Source organism: Hypanus sabinus, chromosome 15 (genome assembly GCF_030144855.1).
Source record: "Hypanus sabinus isolate sHypSab1 chromosome 15, sHypSab1.hap1, whole genome shotgun sequence".
NCBI classification, from domain to species: domain Eukaryota; kingdom Metazoa; phylum Chordata; class Chondrichthyes; order Myliobatiformes; family Dasyatidae; genus Hypanus; species Hypanus sabinus.
Window position 1 is genome coordinate 34,709,139 of NC_082720.1, and position 15,945 is coordinate 34,725,083.

Sequence of the window (15,945 nt, forward strand, 5' to 3'; positions counted from 1 at the left end):
TAAACTGCACCATGACAATCAATCTTCAGTTTCATTCATTGGGATCTGTTTCCTATTTTAACTATATTTCATTAAAAACCTTCTATTTATCCACGTGAATATTTTTTGCTAGGAAATTAGATCACATGGTATTGATCTCCGCATAATTTCATCTTTTTTTTAAAGGAAAAAACCTAATAAAATAGTGTCCATTTTGGCTCTGTGCTGAATACATATTTCATAAGCATTGATATGATCTATTTTGACATTCTTTATTTTGAAAAGGATGTTTGTGGCTCCAACACTTTTTCTTCATTTGAAATAATAAAATTGGTTAATTCTCCCTCTCCCCTTCCCGCTCCCTCCCTCTCTATCCCTCCCTCTCTCTCTCTCTCTCTCTCTTCCTCTCTCCCCCTCTCTTCCTCTGTCCCCTTTCCCTCCCTCTCCCCCTCTCCCTCCCTCTCCATCCCCCTCTCTCTAACCTCTCTCTTTCTCTCTCCCTCCCTTATTTTTTTTGTAATTCTTCTTTTGTGCTTTCGATACCTTTCATTACAGCACCGTAGGTATGATTGCCATATGGAGTGATTTTTTGTCTATTTTCCAACTTGTTAGTCATACTTTGCCAATTACAGTCATTCCAAATTTGATCAGCATTTATTGCACATAAGAAGGTAAATATTATCATTCAAAATGTATGGTCTCTAAATCCTTACTGGTATTTATAGGAATTTATTTCAGAAACTCCATTAAATAAGCTGAAGAACTGAAAAGTTCAAATGGAATTTCAGATTATGTTTTATTAGATAATGAAAGCAGTCTGTTTTTCATCACTGCCAAAAACCCAGGTCTTCTAAAAAGTAAAGTTACTTCCCATGTAGAATAGTTCAAAACTGCTTTCCTTAACAAATTTTGTAGTTTACGTCCTGACTGTGGAACAGTGGTGATTAATTTCTGTAATGAGAGACCCTATGACAGCTGGGCAGTAAAAACTTAATTCAAAAAATTGCATGATGGTCATATTTTCTGTGGTCACAATGCGTTCGTCATCTTGAGCATTTGTTTTTTCCTACACAACCAGTCTTTATTTCTACTCTGCTCTCATCTGCAGCATGAAGTCTTAATACATTTTTTTAAAAGAGCTGTTGTTAATCAATACAAGCACATTCCATTAATCTGGACACTGCAAAGTCCTGTGTTAAATTTCATTTATTCATAACCTAAGTATCATTCATATCTTTTTTAAAGAGCTTCAAGCATCTTTGTTAATCATACTTTAGTTTTACTAATTACTATGGCATACTGTTTTGAGTGCGATATAAACTTGTTTTTGTTTCAGAGGAGATTTTTGTGGTCATTTATCCATATTCAGCAAGAGATAATGATGAGATTGATTTGGAAAGAGGTGCCGTGGTGGAAGTTATACAGAAGAATCTGGAAGGCTGGTGGAAAATCAGGTAATTCAAATACCCCAAAGAGGGGAAAATGCATTGCACTTGTGTAGAAGCAGTACGGATATAGATTTATACACTTTTTATTTGAATGCATCTTACTAAAATTAATGTTCACATGAGCTGTTTATTCACTTATTCTGTAAATGACAAACTTTGCTTGACTTGGCCACAGGAATTCAGCCCTGACCCCCCCAGTCAATTTGAATTGCCTGTTGCACATATGCTTGTTAATGGTTTGACTGCATAAATTTACTGAAAGACCATCTTTTACATGACTACCACTCTGTTTTACTGGGGATCACAAGTGCATTACTTCTTTGTAGTCAAAGCACTTAGTGAAAAACATACTTGGCATTGATTTGGAGCAAAGGTTTCTATTGCAAACATACTATATGTCTTCCAATCACAAACAAGAGAAAGTCTGCAGATGCTGGAAATCCAAGCAACTCACACAAAATGCTGGAGGAACTCAGCAGGCCAGGCAGCATCTATGGGAAAGAGTGCAAACAATGGTTCAGGTCGACGCCCTTCAGCAGCTCCTGCTGAAGGCTCTTGGCCTGAAACGTTGACTGTTCTCTTTTCCATAAATGCTGCCGGGCCTGCTGAGTTCCTCCAGCATTTTCTGTGTGTATACTGTATGCCTTCCACGGTTATCTCGTTTGCTTGAGTTGTGTCAATGATTCCAGGGCGAGGTCTATCTCATTGTGTATATCTAAAATAACTGGGAAATGTAACAATAGTACTTTTGCCTCTTGAGCACATGTGCTACTTCACTCTTTTTCCAAAAATCAAATAGAATAGCACTTGTTGAGATATGGTCTGATAAGAATTGATACTGTATTTTTCAAAAGATGAACAATTGTAATGATTGATAAATTTACGTACATGCAAAATTTCTGCCCTTTTGGTCTTAGTGAAAGCCTTTGAGCCTTTTCCTTTAAAACAATATCCGGTTTCAAAATCTGCTGGCAGGCTTTGTTCCAATCTCTGGTTTATGTCTTACTGTTCACATTCAGAAAGTGAGCCCAGAGACTTTCCAGGTATGGTGGAGGGGAAGTCCTCTTTGATCTGTCTGAAAAATTGTGCCTGAAAATTATGGTAATTCCAGTTCATTAGCTAGATAGCAGTTACCACCTACTAGTATTAATTTTTTTCTTATCTATTTTAAAAATTAGTTTTAAAAGATATTAGCCCAGAAGTTGAATTTCACCCATGTTTGGTGCACCAAATGTATGCTAAGGTTAAAGCAAACACCAACTCAAATTTGGAATATTCTTCCTTTAAGAAATTACCACAGTTTACTTCCTTTAATTAAACCTAATGTATAATTTCCCAGTCACTGCTGTTTGGATGTTCGGAGGAAAGTGATGCAATGTTGTTCAAAGAGATCTCTCTCCACAGGAGGTTAAACATTGGAGAATGGTGTGATTGATAGGTTAAGTTCATGGGTCTTATTTATGAAGTAGGGTAAATCTGCTCCCTGGCCACAATCTCCAGTCCCAAACAGTCAATAGCAGCATCTGGACACAGGTTAATATATCTGTGAACTCCAGTTTTATGATATTGAAGTGTACAGGCTATGAACTTCCGTATGTAAAAACAATATCCTGCGGGTCATTTTAAATAAGACAAGGTTCAGCACTTTCAGCATGATATCCTCCTTCTTGAATTGTGAATTAACAACACAAAAGTTAAATTATGCTTTCCTTTAAATCAAATTTCTGCCATTAATGCTGCAAATATTAACATTGTTATGTGCTCAAGATCTTTACAATGAAATGATAGCAGTGTTAAGACAAACTGTATAATCAGATTGTAAGTCTACACATTCAATTATTACAGATGCGAAACTTTACCAAGAAAGTTGAGCAAAAAATTCAAAGTATGGCCTCAATTTCAGTTTATGTGCAATTTAAGCACAGACTTTCTTTCCCCCCCCCCAACCAGTTTCAAGGCTCCAACGATAAATAGCTCTAATGGTTAGCATGGGAAAATGTTTCTGAGCCTTCCAAAAGATGAAAACCACCCTCCACACAAAAAAAACATGTGTCCACCTCAAAGGGAAGAGGTGCTGACCAGATCCTTGGGGTTTGTCCTGTCTGGCTGACAGAGGGGAAATTTTTCTGCTGTTAGTACAAATATGAGGTGATGTCGGCTTTTAAACTTTACACAGAGTTTTTGCAAAGTGTGTCATAAATGTAAGCTTGCCTGCAGAAACTGCAAATTCAAAAATTCATCTTCCATTAGCACCAGCATATTGTGCCAAAATCAGTGCTGCACAGTTCTTGAAGTTGGAAGTAACAATCAAAGATAGCAAACTGTTGCTTCTGTTTATAATTTACGACCCTCTTCTGTTGTTCAGGCTCAGATTTGATCTAGGAGTTAGTTCCTTTATCTGAAGAATTATCAATACAGAGTTTAATCTCTTTCCAAACCTCTGGAGACAGGAGATTACTGAATAACAAAAGCAGTACAGTAGTTTTTTTTGTGGTGAAAGTACTTATAAGGATGCAGTTTTTAAAGTCCTAAATATTGTCTATGTGCAAATTTGCTGAGAATCCATTCAAGTGCTTTCTGCACTTCCTTTATCACAATAAAACGGGCACCTGGCAAGGCTGCTCATTGTTCAATTATTCTGATTTTAATGGCAGAAGAAACCACATGCTATGGAGATGAATAGCACAGCACATTCAGTGGGCAGTTAGATAATGAGGCGAAGCAGAAGACAATGAGAAGATACACTGGTAGGGCCGGATGCAGTCCACGAAGAGAAAGCTTGTTTGGAACTGCATGGAATAAATGGGGTTTTTTGGTCATATATTTGATCACCAGAACAAGTTGCCCTTTTTAAAAAAAGTGTAAATTACATGACATAAAGATAGAGCAAAATGAAGTAGGCATTCTTCCCTTCATATCTTTTAATCTCCTTTAAAACAACTTGCAGGTCAGATTTCTATGTAGTATATGGGTGAGACTAATTCAACTAACTATTCCATTTCAGATGGGCCAGTTTAATATTTGCCCTTCAACTCATTAATCAGAACCATAATGACCCTGAGGCATGACAGCAGAATTAGGCCACACAGCCCATCAAGTTGGCTTTGCCATACCATCATGTCCGATTTATTACCCCTCACAACCCCAGTCTCCTACCTTCTCCTGCAACATTTGATACCTTTACTAATCAGGAACCTATCAACCTCTGCTTTAAATATACCCAATGACTGTGCCTCCATAGCCAGGTGTGGAAAGGAATTCCACAGATTCACCACCCTCTGGCTAAAGTAATTCCTCCTCTTCACTGTTCTAAAGGGACAGCCCTCTATTCTGACTCCCTGGCTATTGCAAACGTTCTCTCCACGTCCACTCTATCTAGGCCTCTCAGTATTCAATAGGTTTCAAAGAGAATCCCCTCATTCTTCTAAACTCCAGTGAGTACAGGCCAAGGGCCATCAAGTGCTCCCCATACGGTACTGTGCAGAAGTCTTAGGCACATATACATAGCTAGGTTGCCTTAGACTTTTACACAGTACTTTACATTGGTTAAAATAGGAAGGTGGTAAAATAGAAACTGCTCACAATACTCCAAGTATGGTCACACCTATGCCTTCTAAAGACTCAGCTTTATATTCTAATCCTCTCAAAATGAATGCTAACATTGCATTTACCTTCCTTAGCACTGACTCAACCTATGAGTTAACATTTAGAGCACCCTACACAAGGACTTGCAAGTCCCTTTGCACCTCTGATTTTTGAAATTTCTGCCTGTGTAGAAAATAGTCTACACCTTTATTCCTTCTACCAAAGTACATGGCCATACACTTTCTTAGACTATATTCCGCCTGCTACTTCTTTACCCATTCTCCGAATCGGTCCAAGTCCTTCTGCAGACTCCCTGCTTCCTCAGCACTACCTGCCTGTCCACCTATCTTCGTATCTTTCGCAAACCTGGCCACAAAGTCATCAATTCTATCATCCAAATCCTTGACATACAACATGAAAAGAAGCAGTCCCAACACCAGCCAGTGCAGAACACCACTAGTCACCCACAGCTAACTAGAAAAGGTCCCCTTTATTCTCACTCTTTACATGTGCCAGTGAGCCAGTCTTCTTTTTTCAATTGAAACTATCCTGGCCAACAGCACCACAGTGTGGTATGCCAGCTGCACAGCCGCTGAGCAACAAGACCTGCATCACATGGTGAAGGCAGCCCAGCAAATTGTCAGGATGGAGCTCCCAGGACTGGACACCATCTATTCCAGCAGACTCAGGAGGAAAGCAATCAGCATAACCAGAGACACCACACACCCCCAGGCCACTCCCTGTTTGACAAGGTTCAGGACACTAAAAACCAGAACAAGTAGACTGAGGAACAGCTTCTACCCCAGAGCTGTGGCCTCCATCACACCACTCCCACAGAACAATGACTGAAACTGTGAGCACACACAAGGACTCAAATACTTGCACTAACGGCACTTTGTGCATTACTGTGACATTCTGGTGCTGCTGCAACTTATTTTCTGCTACTTATTTATTTGATCCTGTTTTTCTATTACTGTCTTGTTTTTATCTACCGCTTTGTTTGATTGCCTGAGAGGAAGCCAAACAGAGTTTCATTGTGCCTTTGTATAATGACAATAAAGATCATTCAATTCAATTCAGTTGTATCCATACCACAATTTTCCTGTAATATCATGGGCTTTTATCATACACTGCAGCCATATGTGCGGCACTTTGCAAAAGGCCTTCTGAAAATTCAAGTAAATAGCATTCACTGACTCTCCTTTGTCTACACTCACTATTAATTCCTCAAAGAATTCCAATACATGTGTCAATCAAGATTTCCCCTTAAAAAACCATGCTGACTTTGACATCATTTTTCACGTTTATTGAAGTAGCCTGAAACTTCATCCTTAACAATGGACTCCAACATCTTCCATCTGGATCAGGCCACTTATCTGCCTTCAGACACTATTTCCTTCTCCTTAGTAATAGCAACTATACTCACTTCTGCTCACTGATTCTCTTGAATTTCTGGCATACTGCTGGTCTCTTCTAAAGTGAAGACCAATGCAAAATATTTATTAAGTTCCAGGTGAGGCAACACTTCACCTGCAAATCTGCTGGCCTTGTTTTGTGGCTGGTGATCCCAATGCAACCTCCTCTACACTGGTGAGACCTGTCGAGCATCTCTGCAGCATCTGCACCAAGTGGGACTTCCCAGTGACCACTCTGACGTGTTGGTCCTTGGCCTCCTCTTGTGCCACGATGAGGCCACCCTCAGGATGGAGGAGCATCATCTTATATTCTGTCTGGGTAGCCTGCAATCTGACGGCATGAATATCAATTTCTCCTTCCGGTAAACAAATTTGCCCCCTTCCCCCCCCCCCCCCCCTCCAGCTAGCCTCCTTTCCCTCGCCGCATGTTTTTTTCTGGTATCTTCTCCCTTCCTTCTGAGTACTGAAGAAGGGTCTTGATCTGAAACGTCAACTCTTTTATTCATCTCCCTAGATGCTGCCTGACCTGCTGAGTTTGTCCAGCATTTTATGGTGTGTTACTCATTAAATTCATCTGCCATTTCTTTGTCCCCTATTACTTGCTACCTCTCCATTGTCATTTCCAGCAGTCCAATATTCACTTTCACCTCTTTTTTACTCCTTACATATCTGAGAAAATTTTTGGTATCTTCTTTCAATAACAAGCTTACCTTCATACTTACTCTTTTTTCCTTATTGCATTTTTAGCTGCCTTCTGCTGGTTTGTATAAGCTTTCCAATCCTCTAATCTCCCAGCTAATTTTTGCAATATTGTGGCAACCCTCTTCCTAGCGCACTCGGACCGGCTCACAAATAGCCAGCGCGCCGGCACAAAGGCCAGTCCCAAAAGGGCGCCAGGTCTGCTTCACCAACAGAGGGAAGAGCCTGCGGGGGATTGTGAGTACGTGCCCCTACAGCATCCACACCCGGGGAGGATGAGATCAGGGAGGCTTTAAAGCAAGGCTGTGAAGTTAGAACAAAATCTTTCTTTAACTGCAGTTTACCGACTCCGTGTCGTTATTTTAGCGCTGCATGTAGCACACCGCTACAATTGGTGACCCCGATGGTCCAAACGATTTTTGGACCGGAGATGAACGACGCCGCATCTGTTCATGCGGTTTCGTTGAAGCTGCCAAGCTTCTGGACGCTGCGACCTCGCCTATGGTTCCAGCAAGCAGAAGCCCAATTCCACTTTCGGCAGATAGCCTCAGAGGACACACGTTACTACTACATGGTGAGCTCCCTCGACCAAGACAAAGCGGCCCAGGTTGAGGAGTTCATACAGTCTCCCCCAGCAGATGGCAAATACACGGAATTCAAAGCCCTGCTCATAAGGACTTTCGGTCTCTCACGGCGCGAGTGGGCTGCCCGTTTGCTGCACCTGGATGGCTTGGGAGACAGACCTCCATCGGCTTTAATGAATAAGATGTTGTCTCTGGCCGACGGACACAAACCCTGCCTCATGTTTGAGCAGGCATTCCTGGAGCAGCTGCCCGAGGACATGCGCCTGCTGCTGTCTGACGCGGATTTCAGCGACCCCCGGAAGGTGGCAGCCCGGGCGGACTTGCTGTGGAATGCCAAGAAGGTGAGTGGGGCGTCCGTCGCACAGATCACCAGGCCACGATCCCAGCAGCAAACCAGACCAGGCCCAGCCACAGAGCCCGCTAACCCCAGAGGCAGGGGTGAGGAGACCAACGAACAATGGTGTTTCTACCACCAGTGGTGGGGCGCAGAAGCCCGCCGCTGTAGCCCGCCCTGCAAGTTCCCGGGAAACGCCAGGGCCAGCCGTCGCTGATGGCTACTGCGGCTGGCCATCGGGATAGCCTCCTGTATTTGTGGGACAAGAGGTCAGGACGCCGTTTTTTGGTCGAGACTGGTGCCAAGATCAGCGTCTTACCTCCGACAAGTTATGACACCCGCAACAGGGCACCGGGTCCCCCCCTGAGGGCCGTGAACAGCAGCACGGTAAGGACCTACAGCACCCGTACGGTGCAGCTACAGTTCAGCTCCAGCAGGTTCACGTGGGACTTCACACTGGCCACCGTAGCCCAACCGCTTCTGGGTGCGGATTTTTTGCGGGCTCACAGCCTGCTGGTCGACCTGCCAAGGAAGAGACTGGTCCACGCCGAGACCTTTCAGACGTTCTCCCTGGGAGAAGCCCAGTTGCCAGCCCCACATCTCGACTTCACCAGAGTCCTGGCGGATTTCCCATCAGTTCTGGCACCGCAGTTCACGGCAGCCATGCCCCGACACGGCGTACAGCACCACATCCCTACCCAGGGACCACCCCTCCACGCCTGTGCTTGGCGGCTTCCCCCGGACAGGCTCCGACTGGCACCAAGCGGCAACTACCGCAGGCTGAATGAGGCTACCACACTTGACCGCTACCCTGTGCCGCACATTCAGGACTTTGCAAACCTGCACGGCGCACAGATCTTCTCCAAGGTAGACCTCGTCCGGGGATACCATCAAATCCCAATGCATCCGGACGATGTCCCCAAAACGGCTCTCATCACCCTGTTTGGCCTTTTCGAGTTCCTCCGCATGCCGTTTGGCCTGAAGAATGCCGCACAGACGTTCCAGCAGTTAATGGACGCGGTGGGACGCGACCTGGACTTCGCATTCATCTATTTGGACGACATCCTCATAGCCAGCAGCAGTTGTCAGGAGCATTGTCCCACCTCCGTCAACTCTACGCCCGATGGAGTGAGTACAGTCTAACAATCAACCTGGCCAAATGCCAGTTCGGGCTCAACACCATCGACTTCCTGGGCCACAGGATTACTAAAGATGGGGCAACCCCTCTGCCCGCTAAGGTAGACACGGTTTGCCATTTCCCCCGACCCACCACGATCAAAGGCCTTCAGGAATTCGTAGGTCAATTTCTACCACCGCTTCCTCCCTTCAGCTGCCCGAATCATGCGCCCCCTGTTCGCCCTGATGTCGGGTCCAGGCAAGGACATTACCTGGGACGAGGAGTCCGCCGCCGCTTTCATTAAAACGAAAGAAGCCTTGGCAAATGCCGCGATGCTAGTGCACCCCAGAATGGACGTCCCTACCGCCCTCACAGTGGACGCATCTAACACGGCAGTCGGTGGGGTACTGGAGCAACTCATCGCAGGTCGCTGGCAACCCCTGGCGTTTTTCAGCAAACACCTGTGGCGACCCGAGCTCAAATACAGTGCTTTCGACCGGGAACTGTTGGCGCTATACCTGGCAATCCGGCATTTCAGGTACTTCTTGGAAGGTAGGCCCTTCACCGCGCTAACGGACCACAAACCGCTTACCTTTACGTTCATGAAGGTGTCCAATCCCTGGTCGTCCCGCCAGCAGCGCCATCTGTCCTACATCTCTGAATACACGACGGATGTCCGGCACGTCTCGGGTAAGGACAATGTCGTGGCAGGCGCGCTCTCTCGCCCTAACATTCATGCCCTTTCCCAAGGGGTAGACTTTGAGGCGCTGGCAGAGGCGCAGCAGGCAGACGAGGAGATCCCAAGTTACAGAACCGCAGTGTCCGGTTTGCAGCTCCAGGACCTCCCCGTAGGAGGTGAGAGGACCCTACTCTGTGACGTCGCCACCGGCCAGCCCCATCCCGTTGTCCCGGCACCTTGGCAGCGACGCGTTTTCGACTCCATTCATAACTTAGCGCACCCCTCCATCCAGACAACCCGTCCGGATGGTCTCCAGCAGGTTCGTTTGGCACGGACTCCGCAAGCAGGTCAGTGAATGGGTCAGAACGTGCATGCACTGCCAGACGGCCAAGGTGCAGCGGCACACCAAAGCTCTGCCGCAGCAGTTCCACCCCACCCGCTGGCGTTTCGACCACATACATGTGGATATCGTGGGCCCCCTGCCAGTGTCGCGCAGAGCGCGGCACCTCCTGACTATCGTGGACTGGTTCACAAGATGGCCAGAGGCGATCCCGCTCACCAACACCACCTCCGAATCTTGCGCCCGGGCACTGATCGCCACCTGGGTGTCCCGCTTTGGTGTACCGGCCCACATTACCTCCGACAGAGGCGCCCAGTTCACCTCCAGCCTGTGGTCAGCTATGGCCAGCCTTTTGGGGACTCAGCTGCACCACACCACTGCCTACCACCCACAGTCGAACGGACTAGTGGAGCGTTTCCACCGTCACCTAAAGTCAGCTCTCATGGACCGCCTGAGAGGAGCTAACTGGGCGGACGAGCTTCCCTGGGTCCTACTCGGCATCCCCACGGTGCCCAAAGACGATCTGCACGCCTCGTCAGCCGAGTTGGTGTACGGCGCACCCCTGTTCGTCCCTGGGGAGTTCATACCAGCCCCAAGGGGGCAAGAGGAAGAACCTGCAGCAGTCCTGGGCAGACTACGCGAGAGGCTCGGTGACCTGGCCCCCATACCCACTTCGCAGCATGGGCAGAAACCGACCTGCGTACCCAAAAACCTGCAGAACTGTAAGTTTGTGTTTGTATGAAGGGGCGGGCATTGGCCACCACTGCAACGGCCCTACGAGGGGCCGTTTACGGTGCTCAGGAACAATGGGTCCACGTTTGTGCTGGACGTTGGGGGGAGAGAGGAGGTTTTCACAGTGGACCGACTCAAACCGGCCCATGTGGACTTGGCGCAAGCGGTCGAGTTTCCAGCACCGCGGCGCAGAGGCCGACCTCCCAAACAGTGTCCGGCCCAGACTGTGGACATTGGGGGGTGTATCGCCGGTTCTGGGGGGGGCGGGGGTTATGTGGCGACCCGCTTCCTAGCGCACTCGAACCGGCTCACAAATAGCCAGCGCGCCGCCACAAAGGCCAGTCCCAAAAGGTCGCCAGGTCTGCTTCACCAACAAAGAGAAAAACCTGCAGGGGATTGTGAGTATGTGCCCCTACAGCATCCGCGGCCGGGGAGGGCGGGATCAGGGAGGCTTTAAAGCAAGGCTGTGAAGTTTGAATAAAATCTTTCTCTAACTGCAGTTTACCGACTCCGTGTCATTATTTTAGCGTTGCGTGTAGCACACCGCTACAATATTATCTTTTGCTTTTATTCTGTCTTTTAAACTTCCCTTGTCAGCCTTGGTTGGCTCTTCCTCCCTTAAGAATATTTCAACAAAATGCATCTATCAAGTGCCTTCCAAATTGCTCCCAGAAACTCCAGCCATTGCTGTTCTGCCATCATCCCTGCTAGTGTCCCCTTCCAATCAGCTTTGGCCAGCTCCTCTCTCATGCCTCTGTAATTCCCATTACTCCACTGTAATAGTGATACATTTAGTTATTTAGTTCATCCACTATTTCCTTGTCCCTCGTTATACTTCTCCAGCATTCTGTTAAGTACTGTCATCTCCCATTTACTGTTTATATAGCTGAAAAACCTTCTGGTATCCTCTTTGATATTATATTATATATATTTCATCTTTTCTCTCCTTGTGGCTTTTTAGTTTCCTTCTGTTGGTTTTTAAATCTTCCCAATCCTCTAACATCATACTAATTTTTCTTTATTATATGTCCTAACTTTGGCTTTTGTTTTGTTTTTTCACTTCCCTTGTCAGCAATGGTTGCATAAATCTGCCTTTAGAATAATTCTTTTGGATGTATGTATACTGCTCTTTCTGAATATCTTGCAGAAACTCCAGACATTGCTGTTCTGCTATCATCCCTGCTAGTGTCCCCTTCCAATCAATTTTCACCAGTTCCTCTCTTATAGCTTTTTAATTCCCTTTACTCCACGGTAATACTGACACATCTGAGTTTAGCTTCTTCCTCTGAAAATGCAGGGTCAGTTCTATCATTTGATCACTGCCTCCTAAGGGTTCCTTTATTTTAAGCTCCCTAATCAAATCGGATTTATTACACCAAACCCAATCTTGAATTCTCTTTTTCTTATTAGGAAAAGGCAACTCACAGGTATTCTACAAGTTCGCTGTCAGGGATCGAGCGCTAACCTGATTTTCCAAATTTACCTGCATATTGAAATCACCATGACTATCGTAACATTGCCCTTTTTTTCATCCCCTTTCTATCTCCTGTTTTAACTTGTTCGCTATGTACTGGCTGTTGTTCAGAGGCCTTTATGTTACTTCCTTCAGGATTTTCTGTTACCCCTTCAGTTTCTTAACTCTATCCACAAGCATTCTACATCTTTCTAAGGATTTTTCATTTTTTACCAACAGAGCCACCCCACACACTCTGCCTACCCACCTCTCCTTTCAGTACATAGTGTATCCTTGGATGTTAAGCCCCCAACTATGATCTTCTTTCAGCCACTACTCAGTGATGCCCACAATGTCATACTGCCAATCTTGAACTGTGCAACAAGATGATCTGACTTATTCTGTGCATTGTGTGCATTCAGATATAAGAGCTTCAGTCTTGTATTCATCACCCTTTTTGATTTTGCCCCCATGTTACACTTTAGCTCACCTGTAATTTTGCCCTATCATCTGCCTGTCCTACCTCACAGTCTCAGTACACACTTGTATTCCAACTGCTCTACCCTTCGCTCTTTCAGTCCAGTTCCAGCACCCCTGCCAAATCAGTTCAGCAGCTCCAGCACATCTGCCCACAAGGATGTTGGTGCCGTTTGAGTTCAGGCAAAATCCATCCTTTTTGTACATCGTACCTTCCCCAGAATAGGTACCAATGATCCAGACATCTGAAACCCTGCCCCCTGCACTGTCTGGGTCTCTCTTTCACATTCACAGAATCTCTTGCTCTAACTATGGAATCCCTACCACTGCTGAAGTCCTATGCCCTTCCTTTCACTGGGAGCCAGACTCGCTCCCAGAGGCCTCATCGCAATGATTTCTCCCTGGTAGACCCCCCACCACACACCTAACAGTATCCAAAGCTGAATACTGCTTATTGAGGGGTAGTCTGTCCTACCAGCCTATCCTCTTTCCATCTTCTAACAGTCACACAGCCTCCTGCAACTTATGGGCTACTAACTCCCTCCAGCTGCAGCTCCGTCCCTAACATGGTTTGTAAGAAAGTGCAGCTCGATGCACCTCATACAGACGTAGTTATCAGGGAGACTAGAGGTCTCGCAAAATTCCCACATCTCACACAAAGTTCACAGTGCTAACCCTGTACCCATTTTCAGTTTTTTGACAAGGTGACAGGAGAGATTGATGAGGGTAGGGTGGTGAAAGTTGTCTACCTGGATTTTAGTAAAGCGTTTGACGAAGTTCATCATGGGAGGCTTATACAGATATTAAGATGCAAGAGTCTACAGTGAATTGGCTGCCTTGCGTATAGAGGACAGAAAGTGGTGGTTGAAGGGACTAACTGGAGGTCTGTAGTTAGTGGTGTTCCACATGGATCTTTGCTGGAGACTCTGCTGTTTGTGATGTATGTCAATGACCTGGATGAAAATGTAGATGGGAGGGTTAGTAAATGTAGATGGGCAGACAATACCAAGATTGGTGGAGCCGGGCAGAGTGCAAAAGATTGGCATATAAATACAGCGCGATATATATCAGGTTGCAGATATGGGCAGAGATAAAACCAGATAACCCAGATAAATGTGATGTTTTGTACCTTGATAAGGCAAAAGCAAGGAGACGGTATACTACTTAGGGCAGGATCATTAACAGTGTTGCTGAGCAGGAGGATCTTGGGATCCATGTTCATAGCTCCTTGAAAGTGGCTGCACTGGTCGATAAGGTGGTTAAGAACACTTATGGAATGCTTGTATATATTAGTCAAGGCATTGAGTTCAAAAGTCAAGGATGTGGAGGCTTTGGTGAGGGTGTAGAAGAGGCTTACCAGGATGCTGCCTGGTTTGTAGGGCATGTGCTATCATGAAAGGCTGGTTGAAATTGGGTTGTTTTCTCTGGAGTAGGGGAGGCTGAGGGGAGATCTGATAGAGGTTTATAAGGTTATAGACAGGGAGTATCTGTTTCCAACATTGAAATGTTTAATACCAGAGGGCATGTTTGATGGTGAAAGGGGGTAGGTTCAAAGGAGATTTGAGTGGTAAGTTTTTTACTCAGAGGGTGGTGGATGCCTGCAATGCACTACTTGGTGTGGCGGTAGAGGCAAACACATTGGAGGCTTTTAAGAGACGTTTAGATGGGCACATAAATGTGAGGAAGCTGGAAGGATATGGACTTTGTGTAGATCGGAGGGATTAGTGTTTGCGTGTTTCTGATTCACTTATTATCTCGTTCAGCACAGCATTGTGGTCCGAAGGACCTTTTCCAGTGTTGTACTGTTCTATGCTGTAGCACTAGCTATGAACTCATAGACAAACAAAAACTTACTTAGAGCCTTCGCCCCTTCTTGTATAAGGTTTTTGAGCCAAAGTCTGACCATCTAACACTGGCCCACCCAACTATTGCCCACAGTGGCTGCTCTGCTAGCAACTTGCTTCTTTTTATTGGCCTTTGCCAACTGACTAATAGATTGTTAAAATTGAAGCCTGTCTAAATGTCCCAAAAGTCCCTGAGCTCTATCTCAACCTCACACTTCCTCTCCCACAAGTAAGTGCTCACAATGATTGAAGCCTGCCAAAAAAGTTTTGAAAGGCCCCAAGCTCTTTTTAAATCTCATGTTGCCTCTAACCACAAATTACAACACCTGTGTGTCGTTACCAAGATTTCTTGCCACATTGACCATGACCATAAGATATAGGAGCAGAAGTAGGCCATTTGGCCCATCGAGTCTGCTCTGCCACTTCATCATGGGTGATCCATTTTTCCTCTCAGCCCCAATCTCCTGCCTTCTCCCTGTATCCCTTCATGGTCTGACCATTCGAGGATCTATCAGCCTCTGCCTTAAACATCAGAAACAGAATCAGACTTTAATCGCCAAGTACCTGTGCACATACAAGGAATTTACTTCCGGCAGATGTTGTCTCTCTGCTCATAACAATAATAATGATAAATATAAATGAAAATATAGATTATACATACAGGTAGTGCAATCCAAGTAATAGTTAGCCGACAGTTAACCGGCATACATAATGACTTGGCCTCCATAGCTGCCTGTGGCAAAGAATTTTATGATTCACCACTCTCTGTCTAAAGAAATTCCTCCTTATCTCTGTTCTAAAAGGATGCCACTCTATTCTGAGGCTGCGTTCTCTGGTCGTAGACTCTCCACACCCACTCTATCAAGGCCTTTCACTATTTGATAGATTTCAATGTGGTCACTCCTTATATTTCTAAATTCTAGTGAATACAGGCCCAGAGCCATCAAACGTTCTTCATATGACAAGCCATTTGATCCTGGAGTCATTTTCTGAGCCTCTTTTGAACCCTCTCCAGATTCAGCACATCCTTTCTAAGAGAAGGGGCCCAAACCTGCTTGCAATATTCCAAGTGATGCCTTGCTTTTATACTGTAGTCTTCTTGAAATGAATGTTAAAATGTAATATCAACATTTGCCTTCGTCACCACAAACTCAACTTGCAAATTAACCTTTCGGGATTCCTGCACAAGAACTCCCAAGTCCCTTTGCACCTCAGTTTTTTGTATTTCTTGCCATTTAGAAAATAGCTTTCATTTCTTC

The 15,945-nt window shown here is 45.5% G+C and overlaps 1 protein-coding gene across 2 annotated transcripts in view; it reads left to right on the top strand.

Annotated features, from left to right (window-relative positions):
* sh3pxd2b (SH3 and PX domains 2B) overlaps positions 1–15,945 on the top strand; it is a 283,763-nt gene that overhangs the window by 248,679 nt on the left and 19,139 nt on the right. For both annotated transcript variants that reach the window (XM_059990197.1, XM_059990198.1), the window contains one exon: positions 1,316–1,433. In XM_059990197.1, the coding sequence (XP_059846180.1) occupies positions 1,316–1,433 (118 nt within the window). The remainder of the gene's footprint in view (positions 1–1,315; positions 1,434–15,945) is intronic.